Source organism: Patiria miniata, unplaced genomic scaffold, assembly GCF_015706575.1.
Source record: "Patiria miniata isolate m_02_andy unplaced genomic scaffold, ASM1570657v1 HiC_scaffold_22, whole genome shotgun sequence".
In the NCBI taxonomy this organism is placed as follows: Eukaryota; Metazoa; Echinodermata; class Asteroidea; order Valvatida; family Asterinidae; genus Patiria; species Patiria miniata.
The window spans coordinates 12,327,160-12,348,132 of NW_024037061.1; the positions used below are offsets into that span (position 1 = coordinate 12,327,160).

A 20,973-nucleotide genomic window follows, 5' to 3' on the forward strand; every position below is an offset into this window, starting at 1 on the left:
CTCTCCAGTGTGCACCCTCTCATGTCTGATTAGATAACTTTGACGAGCAAAGGCTTTACCACAGATCTTACAAACAAATGGTTTCTCACCTGTATGCACCCTCTCATGTCTGGTACGATTACCTCGCGTAGAAAAGGCTTTACCACAAGTCTCACAAAAACATGGTTTCCTATCAGAATGCACCTTAATATGCTCTTTAAGAATACTCCGCCGAGAAAAGGCTTTACCACAGATCTCACAAACAAATGGTTTCTCTCCAGTGTGAACCTTCTCACTTCTGATTAGATCACGTCGTGTAGAAAAGGCTTTACCACAGATGTCACAAACAAATGGACCTCGCTTAGACACGACTTGACCAGAGTTCTGACATGGTTTCTCACTACTGTGCACCCTGTCATGTTCATGTTTGCGCAGATGTCAAGCAAAGGCTTTACCACAGGTCTCGGAAACAAATGGTTTCTCACCTGTATGCACCGTCTCATGTCTGATTAGATCAACTCGTTTAGAAAAGGCTTCATTACAGGTCTCACAAAAAATGGCTTCTTATTAATATGGACCTTGATGTGCTCTTTAAGAATACTCCGCTGAAAAAAAGGCTTCACCACAGATCTCACAAACAAATGGTTTCTCTCCAGTGTGCACCCTCTCGTGTCTGAGTAGATCACGTCGCGTGTAAAAAGCTTTACCACAGGTCTCACAAACGAATGGTTTCTCAGCAGTGTGCACCTTGGTATGCATTTTAAGATTTTGCCTCAGTGAAAAGGCTTTACCACAGGTTTCACAAACAAATGGTTTCTCACGAGTATGCACCCTCTCATGTCTCATGAGAGTATCTCGTGTAGAAAAGGCCTTTCTACATATCTCACAAACAAATGGTTTCTCTCCAGTGTGCACCCGTTCATGTCTGATTAGAGAACTTTGACGGGTAAAGGCTTTACCACAGATCTTACAGACAAATGGTTTCTCACCAGTATGCACCCTCTCATGTCTGATTCGATTACCTTGTGTAAAAAAAAAAAAAATGGTTTGTTATTAGAATGCACCTTGATATGCTCTTTAAGAATACTCCGCCGAGAAAAGGCTTTACCACAGATCTCACAAACAAATGGTTTCTCTCCAGTGTGCACCCTCTCGTGTCTGAGTAGATCACGTCGCGTGGAAAAGGCTTTACCACAGGTCTCACAAACAAATGGTTTCTCACCACAGTGTACCTTGAAATGCACTTTAAGATTTCTCCTCAGAGAAAAGGCTTTACCACAGATCTCACAGACAAATGGTTTCTCACCTGTATGCACCGTCTCATGTCTGATTAGATCAACTCGTGTAGAAAAGCCTTCACCACAGGTCTCACAAAAAGATGGTTTCTCATCAGTATGGACATTGATATGCAATTTAAGAGTATTTTGCTGTGAAAAGGCTTTACCACAGATCTCACAAACACATGGTTTCTCACCAGTATGCACCCTCTCGTGTCTGATTAGATGACCTCGTGTAGAAAAGGCTTTACCACAGGTCTCACAAACAAATGGTTTCTCTCCAGTATGCACCATCTCATGTCTGATTATGTTACCCCGTGTAGAAAAGGCTTTCCCACAGATCTCACACAAAAATGGTTTCTCGCCAGTATGAACATTGATATGCCCTTGAAGAGTATTGCGCTGTAAAAAGGCTTTACCACAGATCTCACAAACAAAAGGTTTGTCATTGGTGTGCACCAGGATATGCTTTTTAAGAGAACTCTGCTGACAAAAGGCTTTACCACAGATCTCGCAAACAAATGGTTTCTCTCCAGTGTGCAGCCTCCCATGTCTGATTAGAGAACTTTGACGAGCAAAGGTTTTACCACAGATCTCACAGGCAAATGGTTTCTCACCAGAATGCACCCTCTCATGTCTGATTCGATTACCTTGTGTAGAAAAGGCTTCACCACAGGTCTCACAGAAAAATGGTTTCCTATCAGTATGCACCTTGGTATGCTCTTTAAGAATACTCCGCCGAGAAAAGGCTTTACCACAGATCTCACAAACAAATGGTTTCTCTCCAGTGTGAACCCTCTCATGTCTAAGTAGATCACGTCGCGTGGAAAAGGCTTTACCACAGGTCTCACAAACAAATGGTTTCTCTCCAGTGTGCACCCTCTTGTGTCTGAGTAGATCACGTCGCGTGTAAAAGGCTTTACCACAGGTCTCACAAACGAATGGTTTCTCAGCAGTGTGCACCTTGGTATGCATTTTAAGATTTCGCCTCAGAGAAAAGGCTTTACCACAGGTTTCACAAACAAATGGTTTCTCACGAGTATGCACCCACTCATGTCTGATGAGAGTATCTCGTGTAGAAAAGGCCTTTCTACATATCTCACAAACAAATGGTTTCTCTCCAGTGTGCAGCCTCCCATGTCTGATTAGAGAACTTTGACGAGCAAAGGTTTTACCACAGATCTCACAGGCAAATGGTTTCTCACCAGAATGCACCCTCTCATGTCTGATTCGATTACCTTGTGTAGAAAAGGCTTTACCACAGGTCTCACAGAAAATTGGTTTCCTATCAGTATGCACCTTGGTATGCTCTTTAAGAATACTCCGCCGAGAAAAGGCTTTACCACAGATCTCACAAACAAATGGTTTCTCTCCAGTGTGAACCCTCTCATGTCCAAGTAGATCACGTCGCGTGGAAAAGGCTTTACCACAGGTCTCACAAACAAATGGTTTCTCACTAGTGTGCACCTTGATATGACTTTTAAGATTTGTCCTCACAGAGAAGGCTTTACCACAGGTCTGATGATCAAATGGTTCCTCAGTAGTATGCATTCTCTGTCTCTTTAAACTTCCTCACTTAGAAAAGGCTCTACCACTGGTCTTACAAACAAAATATGAATCCTCTCATATAAGAGGATATATTTTTGTGTTATATTGGCTTTTACGAACACAAATCTAATAAAACGCCAGAAGTTTCTCTCCAGTATGCATAATTCTCAGAAACAACTAGTTCCTCACCAGAGTGGACCATGGTACTGTTTTCAGATGACTTTGCTGAGAACAGGCTTCACTGCACATCTCACCAAAAGGTCTCTTACCAGATGAACCTACCCTCCTATGTTGTCTTAAGATTACCAAGTTCAAGAAAGTCTTTCACACGTATCACAGGCAATTGGTGATTCACCAGTGTGTATCCCTTAATATCTGTTTTAGTGGTGGGAGAAATCAGAGATTTCAAAAACCTGGCTATCGTAGTTTTTATAACTGAATAATGGTTATCTGATTTCACCGGTTATCTGATTTCACCGGAAGTTTCCAGCCACGTGCAGTCATGCCAACAAAAGGTGACGAGAGGGGTGCCACATGAAATGCCATCAGGTGACTTGGTTTAGTTTGCAGGATTCAATGACAACTGGGCATTTACAAAAGCACTCCAGAGCTGTAATTTGAAAAACAATAAGAGATGGGAACTCTCTGAAAAGTCGAAGGGGCAGGTTACTCATACACTGAATACCAAGACGACCAATAAGAAGTGAATGCGGTGACCATTAGAGACCGTACAGCAAATTGGGGACGTTGGTTGTTTTCTTCCTCGAGCAGAAACGGTTGTACTACAGATCTCGCAACCAAAGGGTTCATCTATCCAGTGCGCACCCTCTCCTGAAAGTTCGGATTAAAGCTTGATGACAATACTTTCACTTTCATGTCAAGCTTTGTGAAGTTCTTCAATTGATGGGTGATATAGTTCCAACAAGTGTAACAAACACCTGTCTGCTGAAGATCATGGGAGCATAAAATTGGTCACATTAGCTGGTTGCTGATCTTCCTGAGGTCTGTCAGTGATCGGATCTGATTCACGAGATTCCACAAGAGAGTGCTTTAACAGTCAGCGTTGGCGCATAACAGTTATCTGAAATAAATAAAAATGAAACAACAAGGCTGCATATATATTGATCCTTGTACTACGAGTGCTGTTTATTGCAAGTCAGTTGTACATTTATGCCAATGCACTCCTGCAGATATTGGAAGGCTGTGCAAAAAACATGGGGGAGTCACTTTCATGGGCGTCGCCAGGATTTTTTTCTAGAGGGAGGCAAACAAAATTTCTGCCAAAAAATGCTTGTATTTCTCAACACATTCTCGATTTATCAGTTTTAGAGGGGGGCAGGGACATTTTGCCCCCCCCCCATTAAATTTACACCACTTTGTCTTCGCGCCTCTTTTTTTTTTCTTCCTTTTTTTTTTTTTTTGTTGCTTTTCCGGGGGGGGGAGTGCCCCCCTTGGCCCCCCACGACGCCCATGGTCACTTTTTACAAATATTGCAGTGCCTCGGAGTGTAAAACAAAGGCAGGGTTAATCTACAAGCTAAAAACAAGACAAAAAATGTTGCATTTCTAGACATAAAGCCAGTGTGTTGTATTCTGCAGAACACTTTTAACTTCACACACGTTTCATTTGCTTCATGCTTCATTCTGTTTGATATGATTTTATGAAACTGCATTTTCCATACCATATTTTACAAAAGAATTGTTTTTTTTTTTATCAAATTGTATTTTTCATATTACCATCAATCTACATGTAGTTAGTGTCGTCATGCTCTCCTTTTCTACTCAATACAAAATATATCAGATTGGTTTGAAAATGATTCTTGTGTAGGGCCATTTAGCTTTTATGCCTTTTTCCGATTGCAGCAGCAAAACTAGCAACTGCACAAAATCTTACGGAGAATGCATAATAACTATCCTGTAGAAGTTTCAGCTCAGTGGATAATGTACGTAAATGTTTAGGGAAAAAACATATGCCTATATTTCTGGGTGTCTTGTAACAAAAGATTCTGTTGCTAACAAAATGTACACAAAAACTGTGCCCATAGGCCGCATACTTTCTTGAACTACTTTTTCTTGTAGATATATTTTTACAGGGTGGGCCTAATTCGTACAAGGACTATCTTCATTTTGAGCAAGAATCTCCTCGTTATATCAGTGGGTAGGTACTTTTCTGGGTACACTGTAATTACAAATGTTCCTACTTGCCTTTAAATAAAGGTTGAAACCAAAATACATGTACTATAAAACGCATTGATAGCAAGACCTCATAATTGCAGCATTGTACTGTGTACAGGTTTCCAGCCTATTCCAACAAAGACATTTTGAATCTGGGGAACTTTAGCATAAGAAATGAGTGCACCATTGGGTTTACCAAATATACCACTGATAACACCATTGGATTCACTGAACGGTATACCATTGATAAAACCATTGGTTCCACTCACAGGTTACACTCAATGGCATACCATGGATCATACCACTGGTTCAACTCACTGGTATACCATTGATAAGACAATGGTTCCACCGAATGGTTTACCATTAAATGGAATCATTGGTTCCACTCAATGTTATGTACATAGATCATACAAATGGTTCAAATCAATGGTATACCACTGATAGCAAAAATGGTTCCTTTCAATGGTGTATGGTAACACCGATGGTGCAATTCTACATGGCATACAGTATATCATACTATTGGTTCAACTGAATGGATAATACCAGTGGTTGCAAACAACTCAGATGCATGTGTGATTCCTCCTACATGTATGAAAAAAACCCCACATTTAGTAAAAACAAAACGACATTTGAGTTATTTGAATTGATTTTTAATGTGAATGCTACTTTATTCATCTACTGTTATTGTTTTTAACAACTGATGATAAATTATTTTAAAGTTTGAACATTTTCTTCAAAACATATCCTTTGACTGCGGAAATAAAACTCATATGCACATAAACACACATGCTTCACTGTTTCCTGAAATTGTTTGAAAATTTAAAATAAAAATTTTAGTTTTGAATTGTGTTTGGTGTCTCTGGCCATGGATTTTTTTTGTAAGGGATATGCAATGTATTATTATTTCACGCTATCCATAAAAATGCACCTTTGTGATTCATTTAACCATATTTTCAATTTTTGTTTTGCCATGTACTTTGAAGGTGTTTCGATGCCTTTTTAATTTTATGCTACATGTAATGCCAATTTCATGATCAAAATCGTGATGTCGTTTCGGGCGGAACATCAATGTTACAGCTATTTCATCACAAGAAGTTGTTAGAATTGCTGATATCAGCTGTCATAACTTTTCTTTTCTTTTGTGTTTCATTGTTGTGTATGTACACATCAGTGACCAACTGGCAACCCTTTGTCACTGTGATGAATAAATTTGGGCTCCACAATTTGAAAAGAATACCCCTAAACTGAACATTGACATCACTCGCTGCAAGAGTGCCTTCAGTTGTCCAGAAAAGCACGAACAATTTTAAAAGTTTAAGGAAGCGCACTTCTAAGTAAAATTAAACAAAAAGGGATGTCATATAGTTTTCATACATTTAAGAGGAGTAGAAAGGTACACTCAATGTATTCCTCATAAAAAATTAATTGCATGGACCTTTTCAAATGACTGCTATTAAGAAACTATCCTCATCACCAAATGATATCAAGCTTTTCAATGGTTTTACGGCAATCTGCATAAGTTGTATTCCATTTCGTGAGTACGAGTATAAACATGATGGAAAATGATGGTGAGTGTACAATTTATTACATCAAAAATACATGTAGTGGGTACATTTAAACTATTGGGAAGCAAAAAGAAAAAAATCCAAACAAACAAAAACTGAAAACAATTAAATTACAAAGATTACATACAACTACAAGTACAGGTACAAACAGATATCAGCAGTTTCCACCAATGTAAACCATTATGTTTTCTGATAGAGTTTAGTTGTGAAAGAGCTTTACCATAGGTCTCATAATTTAAAGGTTTTTTTTCCCCGAGTGCGCACCCATGTCTTTTTCGATTACTTCAACAGCAGGTCTTTCACAAGCAAAATGGTTTCTCTCCGGTATGAACCCTCCCATGTTTGTGTAGATAACCTCGAGCTGAAAAGGCTTTACCACAGGTCCCACAAACAAATGGTTTCTCACCAGTGTGCACCCTCTCATGTCTGGTTAGAACACCTGGTGTAGAAAAGGCTTTACCACAAGTCTCACAAACAAATGGTTTCTCTCCAGTGTGCACCCTCTCATGTCTGATTAGAGTACTTTGACGAGCAAAGGCTTTACCACAGGTCTCACAAACAAATGGTTTCTCTCCAGAATGCACCTTCTCATGTCTGGTTAGAGCACTTCGTGTAGAAAAGGCTTTACCACAGGTCTCACAAACAAATGGTGTCTCACCAGTGTGCACCATGATATGGCTTTTAAGATGTGTCCTGAGAGAAAAGGCTTTTCCACAGATCTCACAAACAAATGGTTTCTCTCCAGAGTGCACCTTCTCATGATCGATTAGAGAACTTTGACAAACAAAAGCTTTACCACAGATCTCACAGACAAATGGTTTCTGTTCAGTGTGAACCCTCTCATGTCTGATTAGATCCCCTTCTGTATAAAAAGCTTTACCGCAGGTATCACAAACAAATGGTTTCTCACCAGTGTGCACCTTGTTAATATGGCTTTTAAGATATCTACTAATGGAAAAGGCTTTACCACAAGTTTCACAAACAAATGGTTTCTCAGTAGTATGAACCTTGACATGTTCTGTAAGTATACTCCGCCGAGAAAAGGCTTTACCACAGATCTCACAAACAAACTCTTTCTCTCCAGTATGTACACTCTCATGTCTGATTAGAGTAAGTCGTGTAGCAAAGGCTTTACCACAGGTCTCACAAACAAATGGTTTCTCTCCAGTGTGCACCCGGATATGGCTTTTAAGATTTGTCCTTAAAGAAAAGCCTTTACCACATGTCTCACAAACAAATGGTTTCTCTCCAGTGTGCACCCTCTCATGTCTGGTTAGAACACCTCGTGTAGAAAAGGCTATACCACAGGTCTCACAAACAAATGGTTTCTCACCAGTGTGCACCATGATATGGCTTTTAAGATTTGTCTTCGAAGAAAAGGGTTTTCCACATATGTCACAAACAAATGGTTTTTCTCCAGAGTGCACCCTCTCATGTATGATTAAAAGACCTCGTCTAGGAAATGCTTTACCACATATCTCACACATGAATGGTTTCTCACCAGTGTGCACGTTGATATGGCTTTTAAGATGTGTCCTCAGAGAAAAGGCTTTTCCACAGATCTCACAAACAAATGGTTTCTCTCCAGAGTGCACCTTCTCATGATGAACTAGAGAACTTTGACAAACAAAAGCTTTACCAAAGGTCTCACAAACAAACGGTTTCTCACCAGTATGCATCCTGTCATGTGTGGTTAGATTACTTTGAAGAGCAAAGGCTTTACCACACATCTCACAGACAAATGGTTTCTGTTCAGTGTGAACGCTCTCATGTCTGGCTAGAACACTTCGTGTAGAAAAGGCTTCACCACAGGTCTCACAACCAAATGGTTCCTCACCAGTGTGCACCCTCTCATGTCTGGTTAAATCCCTTTGTGTAGAATGCGCTTACTACAGGTCTCACAATCAAATGGTTTCTCAGTACATGTAGTATGCATCCTCTCATTAGACTTCCTTGCGGAGAAAAGGTTTTACCTAGTGCGTCACAAACAAATGGTTTGTCACCTGCATGCACCCTCTCCTGACAGTTCAGCTTAAAGCTTGATGACAAAGTCCTTCTACTTTTGGGTCTGGCCTTGTGAAGCTCTTAAATTGACGGGTGACATAGCTCCAACAAGTGTTAGAGCACCTGTCCGCTGAGGATTGTGAGAGTATGGTCACATTGGCTGGTTGATGATCTTCCTGAGGTCTGACAGTGAACGGATCTGATACACGAGATTCCACAATAGAATGCCCTTTACATTCGGTGTCGTCACATAACAGGAATCTGAAATTATTAAAAATGACAAAAAAAAGGCTGCATTACATGTATATTGACCCTTGCATGAGTGTTGTACAATGTACAGGGTGAGTCAAAAAGTGAAACCCAAATGTCGGGACTTTTGTTTCAGTGAAGTGTTGCATGTAGCTCTTTGAAAATCTAGGATATGAAAGCCCAATTCATAAGCTTTCTTTAGTACAAGAATCATTCAAATCACACGTGTAGTTATCAAGTTACGGAATTTTAAACACAACCGCTATTTTAAAGTTCTGTCCACAGATCACAAAAATGTTAGTGTTTTCTTCCGCAAAGCGAAAACAAATCACATAGGGATGTGTGTGAATTGTTTTTGTTTCGCTGAAAAAACGCACACTTTTTTTGTGATCCGTGGACAGAACTTTAAAATGTTGGCTGCATATGTTTAAAATTCCGTAACTTGAAAAGTACAGGAGTGATATGAATGATTCTTGTACTAAAATAAAGCTTACAAATTTGGCTTTCATATCCTAGATTTTCAAAGTGCTACATGCAACACTTCACTGAAACAATAGTTCCGACATTTGGGTTTCGCTTTTTTGACTCACCCTGTACACTGTAAGTCAGTTTAATACATGTACATGCTTGCCAATGCACTCTAGCAGAAGTGTACTGGAGGATTATTCAATGCAGCAGCCATGTGATTTTGCAATAGACATTGACGACCTTATTTTATACGATGGACTCATTTATTTCTAAGAGTTTTCTCACAGCATGACCAAGCATTCTATCAGCACCATTTGGCAGTTCTTGGAGAACACTCTGGTTCACTCCCAAAGCATTTTTTGTCAAATATTGGTGATAGAAGAGATTTAGCACTTTATTAACAGTATCTACCTACCCACCAAGTTTCAAGGCGATCAAATTTGTAAAACCACATTTTTGATGAAGACATTTTTTTTGTAAGTGTGCATACTAATACCTAACCAAATACAAACGTATTTTGAATTTAGCATGCTTTGTTGACAAGATACGGCTTAAGATTTAAAAATTCAAAAATTCATAAAAAAATTGCATGATGACGTCATTATGACGTCAACTCCTTTTCTACCTTAAGACCAAGATTAAACCAATCGGACTTACAATTCTGTAGATATATTGAAGTTTGCACATTTAAGATGACGTTACGTGACCCATGATGACATCATCATGACGTCTCAACGAAACATATTCCAAATGCCATATCAGCTCCCTGAGGAGTATACAGCTCCATGCTGCCTTTTCAGCACAAAGCAGCTAAAACCGACCACAACTACAATGTACATGTGTCTCTGCTCTCACCATTTACTGCTGGGTGGAGAGAAGCAATGAGTGACAAAGTGCCTTGCCCAAGGGCACACGCAACAAATCCGCAGGCTGGAGTCGAACCCATAACCTGCAGAATTACCTGCAGACTACGAATTCAATGCTCCAGACCACGATTCCAAGGCATTCCACTCACGGGGGTTGAAGATGCCCTGAATTGAAGTTGTACATTACATTTTACAGGTTCAAATGTTGGTTTAGTCATTGTGTGATGGATTACTGGAATGTGCAATGCCATGCAAGGTAATCAGGGTGACCGTTTTCAGCTAACTTTGACAGAATTTTTATTAAAAAACAAGTTTGACAGAAAATTTGACAGAATGGATTTTTTTTGGCAGATTTCTGGCAGAATTCTGCAAAAATGGTTATTTGACAGAAAAACAGCAAATTTGAACAAAAAATGTAGATTTGTTTAAATAAAGCTTCAATCCTTTCATACAAGCCCTTGCAATATGTGACAGGTTGGCTGGTCTAGGTGCTGATGTTCACTGGGAAACAAGACTTGATCGTCATGGCCGGATCCGCGTTTTGCCCGAAATTTATCAATAATTTCACAACATCTTTATGTGACTAGTTTGTTTATGTCATTTGAATCTTAGTTGGCAATACTATCAATCTGCATGTGATTTTATGTGTTTATTCCCCAGAATTACTCGAAATACACTATAAACTTTATAGTGTATTTCGAGTAATTCTGGGGAATTCGGCAGATTTTTGATAAATCTGACAGACTTTTGATGCGCATTTAGCAGAATTTGGCTGTGACCTTGCGGTCACCCTGAATGTAATAATCAGTCCTAGTAATCAGTAATCAAAATCAGTAATTCATGGCTACGATGACAGAATCATGGGCTGGATGTTACCTTCTAGAAGTTGTCTTGATGGATTCAGAGTCTCAGTGCTGATTCCACACAAGACAGGACCTGGTTGGCTGTGTTGCTACCTGGAGGAGACAACTGAAACACAACCAAACCAAAGTGATTAAATCGACAGGCTACAAAATGATGGTTTAATACATGGGTGCTGACCGCATCAATCAGGCCAAAATAAAAAGATTGATTGTTTCTGGTCCAGCGGCCGGGGGATTTTTTTTACCCTCGGGCTGTCTGCACTTGTTTTGTTTTTTTGTTTCCTTCTTCTTCCGGTATTATTTTGACGTCTGGTGAACAAATACAGTAGAAAAACACAACTAAGGCAGTTTCTGGTATGGAGCTTGCCAAAAAAGTGGTGCGGCGACACAGCTTCAAAATATTCCCCTGCCCCTAGAAATAAAAAAATCTGTGGGCAACATTGTTTGGAAATTTGAAACACAAAACAAAGCTGGGCCCCCTCCCACCAAGCCAAATCAGGGATGCGCGGCTGCGCCACTGGGCGAAGTGGTTAGGGGGAAGTGGTTAGGAGCAAAGTTATAGGGGGGGGGGGGGGGGGCAAAGTGTAAACAGGGCGAAGTGACGAGAGATTCCCATTTCTGGCAATCACTCATTTTTCCTTTCAGTAACCTATCAGCCATCAGAAAGTGATAATTTGTTCTAGAAAAAAAATACAAGTAGACTAGAAGTAGAAAGTCAAAGTTACCAGGGAAAATATTTAAGTATTTATTGAGAAAACACTTACACATTTTCCGGTGACAAATTTTAGTCTGGCTCCATGTGGTAATCGTTGTAACCTCGTATTCACAAGATGGGATTCAGACCATTTTATAATTTCGGACTTTATTTCCCTTTTAAAAAAAATCCTCCAGAGCCACAAATCTGAAAAACGAAAATGTAATACTCTGCAATAAAATGTTTGAGACATGTTAAAATAATAAAAGAAAAATATTCGTATTTATTAAGGGATGGGAAAAAACCTTAAAAACGCTCACTAGAGCCTTTGCTTAACCACTACACCAAACGTGCTACACAACTTTTGGTGGGAATTTAAAACATCTTATAATTCAGCCCTATCTTAAATAGTACAGCGCCCTCTGTTGGTATGGATTGCCACTGGCAAACCTTTAGTAAACGTTAGTTTGCCGTCATTACCTCCGGCAAAATATCCACTATCTAGCCTAAAATTATGTTTATTTGATATGCTGAGACTGAGAGGGTTTCCTTTATCATGTTTATCAATGTTTCTACCATATAAAGCGTCTTTTGATGTTCCAAAAAGGCAAAACTTATGCAAAATTTGTTGACGCTGCGCTGGGTTGACGACCGTTCATTTTTTGACGCCAGTTGACGCTTGTTGACGCATTTTGACCCGGGTGTGGTACTGTCATGACTGTGCACGCATTTCCGACACCAAGTCAGAGTCTCAGAAAATTGTCAATAAAACGGGGATTTAACTTAAGGCCTACCTCTAATAATTATTCTTTATCATAATCAGGTGGTATTCATTCAATTTATTAATGAAGACTATACGGTAAACTGTTTTATTGGGGGAAAAACGAGTACTCACCGGTCTCACCTGAGGCTAAAATTCGCTTAAAATACGCCGTCGACTGCGCATTCTAGCCTGCAGTGACGTGCAGTCTCGCCAAGAGGTGGCGCTTTTTGGGGGTTCAAGGTGAGGTACGTAGCCACAGACATTCCGTAGCCGAATTACGGATTTATTTGACAGAATTTCGAACAAAAAGTTTGACAGATAATTTAGAAAAGCGATTTTTTTTTAAAGCAGATTTCTACCAGAATTTCGTAAAATTGGTGATCTGACAGAAAATTATGGCAGATTCCAAAAATATAGCTGATTTAATTAGTTTTGAAAAAGTTCAATTCGAGGCTCCCTGAAGTAGCTCCTATCCATTGCCACTGGCACTGATGATTGACATGTGCAATTTTTTTAATTGTTATTTTGTTTAAGGAAATGTTATAACATATTGGATTCAAGTGATGACATCCTACTTCTTCATCCTCAATCAGGAGATACACTTTTATGACTGTTTCCCAATTGTCAACATAAACGCAGACAATCTAGCCAGGAGAATACCGTCTTCTCCACATGATTCTGCCAGATAGTGAGGTTGGCGAAGAGGTACCTGATTTCGGGATAGCAATCGAAGGTCCTAGAAACTGAGGGCCAATGTGGGGTATCCAGTGGGTGGGGTGGGGGGGGGGGGACATGGGGGCACTTTGCCCCCCCCCCGGAATTTATCTTTGTCGGCAATGATTTATAAAGTGTTTATAGAGTTCTCGTGACATCAATCCCACCAAAGAAAACCCGCTCAACAACCATTACAATGCGGCGTGAAAATGTCCATAGTATGCATAATTATGGTCAGTTTTGAAGAGCGCCCCCATTTGGAAGATGGGTACCCCCCCCCCCCCCCACACTTTTTGATTTTACGGAGGGCAAGTGTCCGGAGAAAAAAACCTGTCTACATTTCGGCGCGGATGTGCGGTCGCACCCCCCCCCCCCCCCCCCCCCCCCCCCCGACATCAAAAGCTGGGATACGCTGCTGTTGAGGTCCTAGATCATACCGATTTGTTTTTTGAAGTACCGGTATAGTGAAAGACGCGGCCCATTTACTTCCGATGGGAAAGACACTTTGGAAACATCCAATCAGTTTGGTGCTTCATGAATATCTGAATAACGAGCACTTTTTTTAAGCAGTATTTCATTACTATTATTTTTCGGCATGATGGTGGGGGTGAGGTGGGGTGGGGTGGGGTGGCAAACGATATATCCGAATGGCACAATATAAGACCGACAGCGAGCATTATTGGCTTTATACATCATTGGCTTTTGCTGTAATTTTCAGAAATGGATGGAATTGGGGGGTTGGAAATATATAGCAAATATAGTTACACTGACTTTTTTGACATCAATCCCACCAAAGAAAACCCGCACAACAACCATTACAATGCGGCGTGAAAATGTCCATAGTATGCATAATATAATGGTCTGTTTTGAAGAGCGCCCCCATTAGGAAGATGGGTACCAGCTACCCCCCCCCCCCCCCACCCCATTTTTTGATTTTACGGAGGGCAAGTGTCCGGAGAAAAAAAACAACCCGTCTACATTTCGGCGCGGATGTGCGGTTGCCCCCCCCCCCCCCCCGACATCAAAAGCTGGGATACGCTGCTGTTGAGGGGCCTAGATCATCATACCGATTTGTTTTTTGAAGTACCGCCTGTACCCAGTATAGTGAAAGACGCGGCCCATTCACTTCCGATGGGAAAGACACTTTGGAAACATCCAATCAGTTTGGTGCTTCATGAATATCTGAATAACGAGCACTTTTTTTAAGCAGTATTTCATTACTATTATTTTCGGCATGATGGTGGGGGTGAGGTGCAGGGTGGGGTGGGGTGGGGTGGGGGGAAACGATATATATCCGAACGGCACAATAAGACTGACAGCGAGCATTATTGGCTTCATACATCATTGGCTTTTGCTGTAATTTTCAGAAATGAACCATTTGAGGGGAGGGTATAATAGATCAAATATTGTTACACTCACATGTTTGAAGTTTTGTGTTCGAAAATGCTGGAAAAACCAATTAAGAAAAACAAAACTGTTCAAGTAGTCTGGTTCCCTGACTCCACTAAATATAAAATGGATCAATTTACAGATGCCGGAATATTGTAAGGTGAGGGTACCAGTCTAGCTGGCCTGCACCCTTTCATGAACATGTAACCAATAGCGAACAAAATTTGGACTGAATTAATGGTGAATTTGGAGCAGTAGTTGAAAAATAGTTTTTACCAACGGTGGTCGGCCGACCACCGCTGGAAATTTTTACAAAAATACAATTTTCTTGAAAAGGACTTCACACCAGGTGCCATAAGTTTACAGGATGCTTTAGACTGTTATTTACCAACATCCTATTAAGGTATTTCATAAAAACTTGCTAGTTTTATTTTTCGATGTTTGCAAATGTTGTATATTCCCTTTAAGCATTAAGTGGCATAAGTTGTAGCAACATTTTTGGACAAAACAATACAAAGCCTTTTATTAAACATGTGGAATATGTCAAAAAATCGCACAGGTTATTAAGAAAAAATACAAGAAAAATACAGCAACTAAAAAACAAAACACGAATTAGGCCCCCCAAAAAAGTCTCTGGTTTCTGGTATGGGCACGCGTCGCCGTAGCCATGCGCGTCGGCAAAATGAAAAAGTTTTTTTTTCAATGAAAGATGATGTCGCAAAACCGCCAAACTCACTGGTTTGACTGGAATCCTGCTGTTGCACAATTTCAACGTGTTTTTAGATGGGGTTATGATCGAAAATAAGCTTTATGTGGCCTCTCTGGACTTCCATATATTTGCACTAAGTTTAGTTGGGCACCATTTGCAGTCATCAGCCGACATTTTGAAGCAAAAAAGTCAGGTTAAAAAAAAAAAAAGCCGCGTCGCCGCACCACTTTTTGGGCAAGCTCCATACCAGAAACCGGAGACTTTTTTTTGGCCTGAAGTCTACATGTAAAAAGTACAGATTTAAACAAAAGATTCACCGTTGTGAACCATTCTGTTTCCTTCGAGAATTTAATAATACATGTAAAGGGCCTTTTAGTAATCCACAGGCCTTTGTCACAAACAAATGGTTTCTTACCAGTTGTGCACCTTGATATGGCTTTTTAAGATATGTCCTAAGCTGCGTTACCAAAAGTCTCACAAATGGTTTCTCAGTATAGTATTAACATCGACATATTCCGCCGTGAAAAGGCTTTAGTATACAGATCTCACAAACAAATGGTTCCTCACGCAACCAATGAGCAACCTGATGTGTTTTTAAAAAGCTTCACTGAGACTACAGATCTCACAAACAGTTAATGGTCTCTTACCAGTATGCACCCTCTCATCATGTCTGATGAGATCATTTTTTTTTGTGGAAATGACTTTACAAAGTCTCACAAACAAATGGTTCCTCACGCCAACCCCCCCCCCCCCGGTTCGGCTTTCGATTACATGGCATTTGAAAAAGGGGTAGGTAGGTAGGTACGTAGGTAGGGAATTGCTCTTTTTTGGGGTACGATGATGTGGAGGCGTCTGCGTGTAGTCAAGGGTAAGAGGTAGAAATGAATGCTTTGGGGTGATTTTTTTTCTCATATTTCCAATAAAAAAATTAGGGTAGGGGCAGTAAGAATATGGTAGGTTGGGAAACCGGAAGCAGAACTATTTGTTTTTTGGCCTCACCAGAGTGCACCCTGTCATGTTTGCGTAGGTAACGTAGCAAAGCAAAGGCTTTCCCACAGGTCTCACAAACAAATGGTTTCTCGCCAGTGTGCACCTTGATATGTCCTTTGAGAGTACTCTGATGAGAAAAAGCTCGACCACAGGTCTCGCAAACAAATGGTCTCTCACCCGTGTGCACCCTTTCATGTTTGCGTAGATAACTTCGGCAAGAAAATGCTTTACTGCAGATGTCACAAACAAATGGTTTCACTACACCAGTGTGCACCCCCATATGTTTTTTAAGATTATTTCGCTGAGAGAAGGTTTTACTACAGATCTCACAAACAAATGGTTTCTCTCCACGGTGTCCCCTCATATGTACGGTCAGATTTCTTTGACAAGTTAAGGCTTTACCGCAGGTCTCACAAACACATGGTTTCTCACCAGTGTGCATCCTGAAATGTGTCTTTAGAAAACTTCGCTGAGAAAATCCTTTACTACAGATCTCACAAACAAATGGTTTCTCACCAGTGTGGATCTTGGTATGCTCTTTAAGACTACTTCGCCGAGATAAAGTTTTACCACAGGTCTCACAAACAAATGGTTTGTCACCAGTATGGTCCTTCTCATGTCTGTTTGGAGTACTTCGCACATTAAAGGCTTCACCACAGGGGCCACCAGCATTAACAAATGTTTCCTTTTCAGCCTGCATCATCGCATGTCTGCTTAGACTTCCTTGCTGTGAAAAGGCTTTAACACAGGTCTCACAAATGAATGGTTTCTCACCTGCAAGCACCTTCTTAGTGTGGGTAGACGATTAGGACTAAGAAAGCTTTTACAACAGGTCCACAAACATTAACAAATGGTTTCTCACCAGGATGCATTCTGGCATTTTTGGTTAAACAACATCGCTAATTAGAAAGGCCTTTAACACAAACACTTCTCGCAACCAAATGGTTCATCTATCCAGTACGCACCCTCTTCTGGCAGTCAGCTTAAAACTTGATGACAAAATCCCTTTATTTTCGTGTCAAGCTTTTGTCTCCGACAGTAGTTACAAGAATTACAAGCACCTGTCTGCTAAGGATCATGGGAGTATCGTCACAATTGGCTGGTTGTTGATCCTCTTCAGGTCTGTCAGTGATCGGATCTGATTCACGAAAATCCACAACAGAATGCTCCAACAGTCGGCGTAGTGTCACATAACAGGAATCTGAAATAATTAAACATGAAAAAAGGGCTGCATATATTTAACCTTGTCCTATCGAGTGTTGTTTATTGCAAGTTCAGTTGTACATGTGCAAATGCATTCCAGCAGACACTAAAGGGCTGTGCAAAAAACACAGAAGAGGGTGCGCACTGGATAGATGAACCATTTGGTTGGAGAAGTGTGTTTAAAGCCCTTTCTAAGCGATGTTGTTTAACAGCAAGAATGCGTCCTGGTGAGAAACCATTTGTTAATGTTTGTTAATTAAGGGGTTAATCTACGGTACAAACAAAAACAAACAAAACAAAAAGGCTGCATTGCTAGCCACAAAGCCTGTATTTTAACTTTGAATACATTTCATTTGTTTCATATTCTATGAAACTGCATTTTCCACAATTTATTTTACAATATTTTTTTTATAAAGTATTTCTTATATTACCATCAATCTAGTTAGTGTCGTCATGCTTTCCTGTCCTAAATCAGATTGGTTTTAAAAGTTATCTGTTTCTACCAAAAAAAAACCCTGCACCCATAGTTACACTTTCTTTTTCTACCTCTTCAGGTACTATCAACGGTACTGAACAAAGAAATCGATCGAGCTTAAATGCTACATATTGCCGGTCTCAACTCGAGAAGACCAGCCAAATTATCCAGACCAAAGGGAGCCAAGACCAAGACCAAAGCTCCCGAGACCATGGAGGAATGACCGAATGACCAGCAAGAAATGGTCTCGAGACTGTCTCGAGACCTACAACCCAGGTCGGGAGGCTTCATAAATGATATAATTTGGTACAGTTAAAATTCATAAGGCAAAAAAAAAAAATCTGCTTCTGCTTTTCCTACCTACATGTATACCTACATGTATTCTGACAGCCCCTACCCTAATTTTTTATGGGACAAAATGAAAAAAAAAAACACCAAAAACCATCAATTTTTACATTTTACCCTTGATTTCACATAGGCACCTCCATATGATCGTACACACACACAAATACAAAAAAAAAAAACCCAATTCCCTACCTACCTACCCTTTTTTCAAATGCCGTGTAATCGGAAGCAGAAATATTTTTTGGTGCCTAATATGATACCTGCACAGTCTGGATTTTTGTTGCCAAAACATTTTGAAAATAACGATTAATACCCTAATGCTGTGTAACTTATCTATTCCAAATGATCATGAAATGCCTAACTAGACTGTGAGTCAGGAATAGTCTCCCCCTAAATCATGGTACCTAGTGTGCTGCCATTTCAAAGAAAAATGAAATGTTTGTAATTTCCATTCCAACCATGGTCGGCTGACAATTTTTGGGGGAAAAAATTGTTTGTTTTTTTCAAAACACTGCCAATTTTAATTAGTCCACATCTTGTTTACAATCGGTTACACATCCGTTAATGGGTGCCAGCCAGCTTAACTGGTTCCCTGACCTTACAATTTACCAACGACCAACCATTGCTCAATTTCATCTGAAGTGGGGTCAGGGAACCAGACTACAAGAAAGGCACCTTTTTCCCTTGGTTTGTCCAGCATCTATGAGTACAAAACTTGAAACAGTTAAATGTTACAATATTTGCTATAAACACTAAGCCCCTAATCTATCCATTTTTGAAACATAACAGCAAAATTAAGCAAATGTTGTATTTACTTTTAAATCAAAAGATTTTTCCAATTTAAGCATAGGGTAGGTGGCAAAAGTTGTAGCAATGAAATCCGTGATTTTTTGACAAAACAATACAATTTTCCATTACTTTAACAATGTGGAATGTGTCTAAAAATCGCATTCTTCAATGTTTTGAACACGTCATTTAAAAAAAAAATACAAGAAAAACACAGCAACTGAAGAAAAAATAAAACAAAGACTACATGTACAAGTACCGATTTTTAGGGCCTTTCCATACTAGGTCTTACCGAGGGCCTTTCCATAGGTCTCACAATTAAATGTTTTCCCCCATTGTGCATCATGTTATGTCTGTGTAGACTACATTGTACATGTACATGTACCTTGCTCTGAAACGACTTAAACCTCAGGTCACTCATAACTGACTTCTCACCCGTATGCACCCATTCATGTACAGACTTTTTCTCCGACTAACAATGGCTTAACCACATGTCTCACAAACAAATACGGTTTCTCACCAGAATGCACCTTGATACGCTCTTTAAGAGTAAAAGGTTTTACCACAGGTCTCACTAACAAATGGTTCCTCACCAGTGTGCACCTTGATGTGTGTTTGAAGATTAATATGCTGAGGGAAGGCTGTCCCACAAAAAAGTAAAGGTTTTTCCGCAGATCTAAACAAATGGTTTCTCACGTGTGCATCCTGATATGCGTTTTAAGATGACTCTGCTGAGAAAAGGCTTTACTACAGGTCTCTCAAACAAATAGCTTTTCACCAGTGTGTACCTTGAAATGACGTTTAAGATTTGTCCTTTGAGAAAAGGCTTTACCACAGGTCTCACAAACAAATGGTTCCTCACCAGTATGCACCCTCTTATGTGTTCGTAGATTACTTAGACAAGTGAAGGTTTTTCCGCAGATCTCACAAACAAATGGTTTCTCACCAGTATGCACACTGTCATGTTTGCGAAGACTACTTCGCAAAGGAAAGGCTTTACCGCAGATCTCACAAACAAATGGTTTTTCACAGGTGTGCACCTTGATATGACGTTTAAGATTTGTCCTATGAGAAAAGGCTTTACCACAGATCTCACAAACAAATGGTTGCTCACCAGTGTGCACCTTGACATGCTCTTTAAGATTTGTCCTTTGAAAAAAGGCTTTACCACAGATCTCACAAACAAATGCTTTCTCACCAGTATGCACCCTCTCATGTCTGCGTAGATTACTTAGACAAGTAAAGGCTTTACCGCAGATCTCACAAACAAATGGTTTCTCACCAGTATGCACCCTGTCATGTCTGATTACATCAATTTTTCTAGAAAAGGTTTTACCGCAGATCTCACAAACAAATGGTTTCTCACCAGTATGCACCCTGTCATGTCTGATTACATCAGTTTTTCTAGAAAAGGTTTTACCACAGGTCTCACAAACAAATTGTCTCTCACCAGTATGCATCTTCATATGTTAAGACTACCTTGATGAGAAAGGACTTTACCACAGATCTCACAAAGAAATGGTTCCTTACCAGTGTACAATATGATATGAGTTTTAAGATTTCTTCGCCAAGAATAAGCTTTACTACAGATCTCAAAAACAAATGGTCTCTCTCCAGTAGGCTATGCACCCTCTCATGTCGGATTACATCAGTTTTTGTAGAAAAAGCTTTGCCACAGGTCTCACAAACAAATGATTTGTTACAGTATGGTCTTTCTCATGTCTGTTTGGAGTACTTCGCACATTAAAGGCTTTACCACAGGGGCCACCAGCATTAACAAATGTTTCCTTTTCAGTCTGCATCATCACATGGCTGCTTAGACTTCCTTGCTGTGAAAAGGCTTTAACACAGGTCTCACAAATGAATGGTTTCTCACCTGCAAGCACCTTCTTAGTGTGGGTAGACGATTAGG

General features: G+C 40.0%; 3 protein-coding genes across 7 annotated transcripts; all 3 read right to left on the bottom strand.

Moving 5' to 3' along the window:
* Positions 1 to 337: 337 nt before the first annotated feature.
* Positions 338 to 4,157, bottom strand: LOC119730312 (zinc finger protein 84-like). Its single transcript, XM_038203145.1, has 2 exons — positions 1,907 to 4,157; positions 338 to 1,001 (listed from the first exon to the last, which is right to left on the bottom strand). Exons 1-2 carry the CDS (start codon positions 2,805 to 2,807, stop codon positions 571 to 573), a joined length of 1,332 nt encoding a protein of 443 aa, XP_038059073.1. The 5' UTR covers positions 2,808 to 4,157; the 3' UTR covers positions 338 to 570.
* A 370-nt stretch (positions 4,158 to 4,527) lies between these two features.
* On the bottom strand, positions 4,528 to 12,730 carry LOC119730311 (gastrula zinc finger protein XlCGF26.1-like). 5 transcript variants are annotated; one of them, XM_038203140.1, is made up of 3 exons: positions 12,583 to 12,730; positions 11,007 to 11,086; positions 4,528 to 8,808 (listed from the first exon to the last, which is right to left on the bottom strand). In XM_038203140.1, the coding sequence occupies exon 3, from the start codon at positions 8,271 to 8,273 to the stop codon at positions 6,843 to 6,845; it is 1,431 nt and encodes a 476-aa protein (XP_038059068.1). In that variant the 5' UTR covers positions 8,274 to 8,808; positions 11,007 to 11,086; positions 12,583 to 12,730; the 3' UTR covers positions 4,528 to 6,842. The 5 variants fall into 5 exon arrangements, with proteins under 5 accessions (XP_038059068.1, XP_038059069.1, XP_038059072.1 ...); XM_038203141.1 differs by having other exon boundaries at positions 11,007 to 11,099; positions 12,583 to 12,687; XM_038203144.1 differs by having other exon boundaries at positions 12,592 to 12,670.
* Positions 12,731 to 15,450: 2,720 nt separating this feature from the next.
* On the bottom strand, positions 15,451 to 20,973 carry LOC119730085 (zinc finger protein 260-like). The gene is made up of 3 exons (XM_038202870.1): positions 19,822 to 20,973; positions 17,308 to 17,453; positions 15,451 to 17,057 (listed from the first exon to the last, which is right to left on the bottom strand). Exons 1-3 carry the CDS (start codon positions 20,525 to 20,527, stop codon positions 16,191 to 16,193), a joined length of 1,719 nt encoding a protein of 572 aa, XP_038058798.1. The 5' UTR covers positions 20,528 to 20,973; the 3' UTR covers positions 15,451 to 16,190.

What these genes read in the sequence shown, in the direction of transcription:
- LOC119730312 (XM_038203145.1), bottom strand. Translation starts at nt 2,807, where the DNA reads ATGCATACTACTGAGGAACCATTTGATCATCAGACCTGTGGTAAAGCC. An exon ending in TGAAGCCTTTTCTACACAAG is followed by an intron (nt 1,002 to 1,906) that starts GTAATCGAATCA and finishes TTTTTACACAAG; the next exon opens with GTAATCGAATCAGACATGAG.
- LOC119730311 (XM_038203140.1), bottom strand. Translation starts at nt 8,273, where the DNA reads ATGTGTGGTAAAGCCTTTGCTCTTCAAAGTAATCTAACCACACATGAC.
- LOC119730085 (XM_038202870.1), bottom strand. Translation starts at nt 20,527, where the DNA reads ATGAAGATGCATACTGGTGAGAGACAATTTGTTTGTGAGACCTGTGGT. An exon ending in TGGTGAAAAGCTATTTGTTT is followed by an intron (nt 17,454 to 19,821) that starts GAGAGACCTGTA and finishes TAATTATTTCAG; the next exon opens with ATTCCTGTTATGTGACACTA. An exon ending in TCCTTAGCAGACAGGTGCTT is followed by an intron (nt 17,058 to 17,307) that starts GTAATTCTTGTA and finishes TCTTAGTCCTAA; the next exon opens with TCGTCTACCCACACTAAGAA.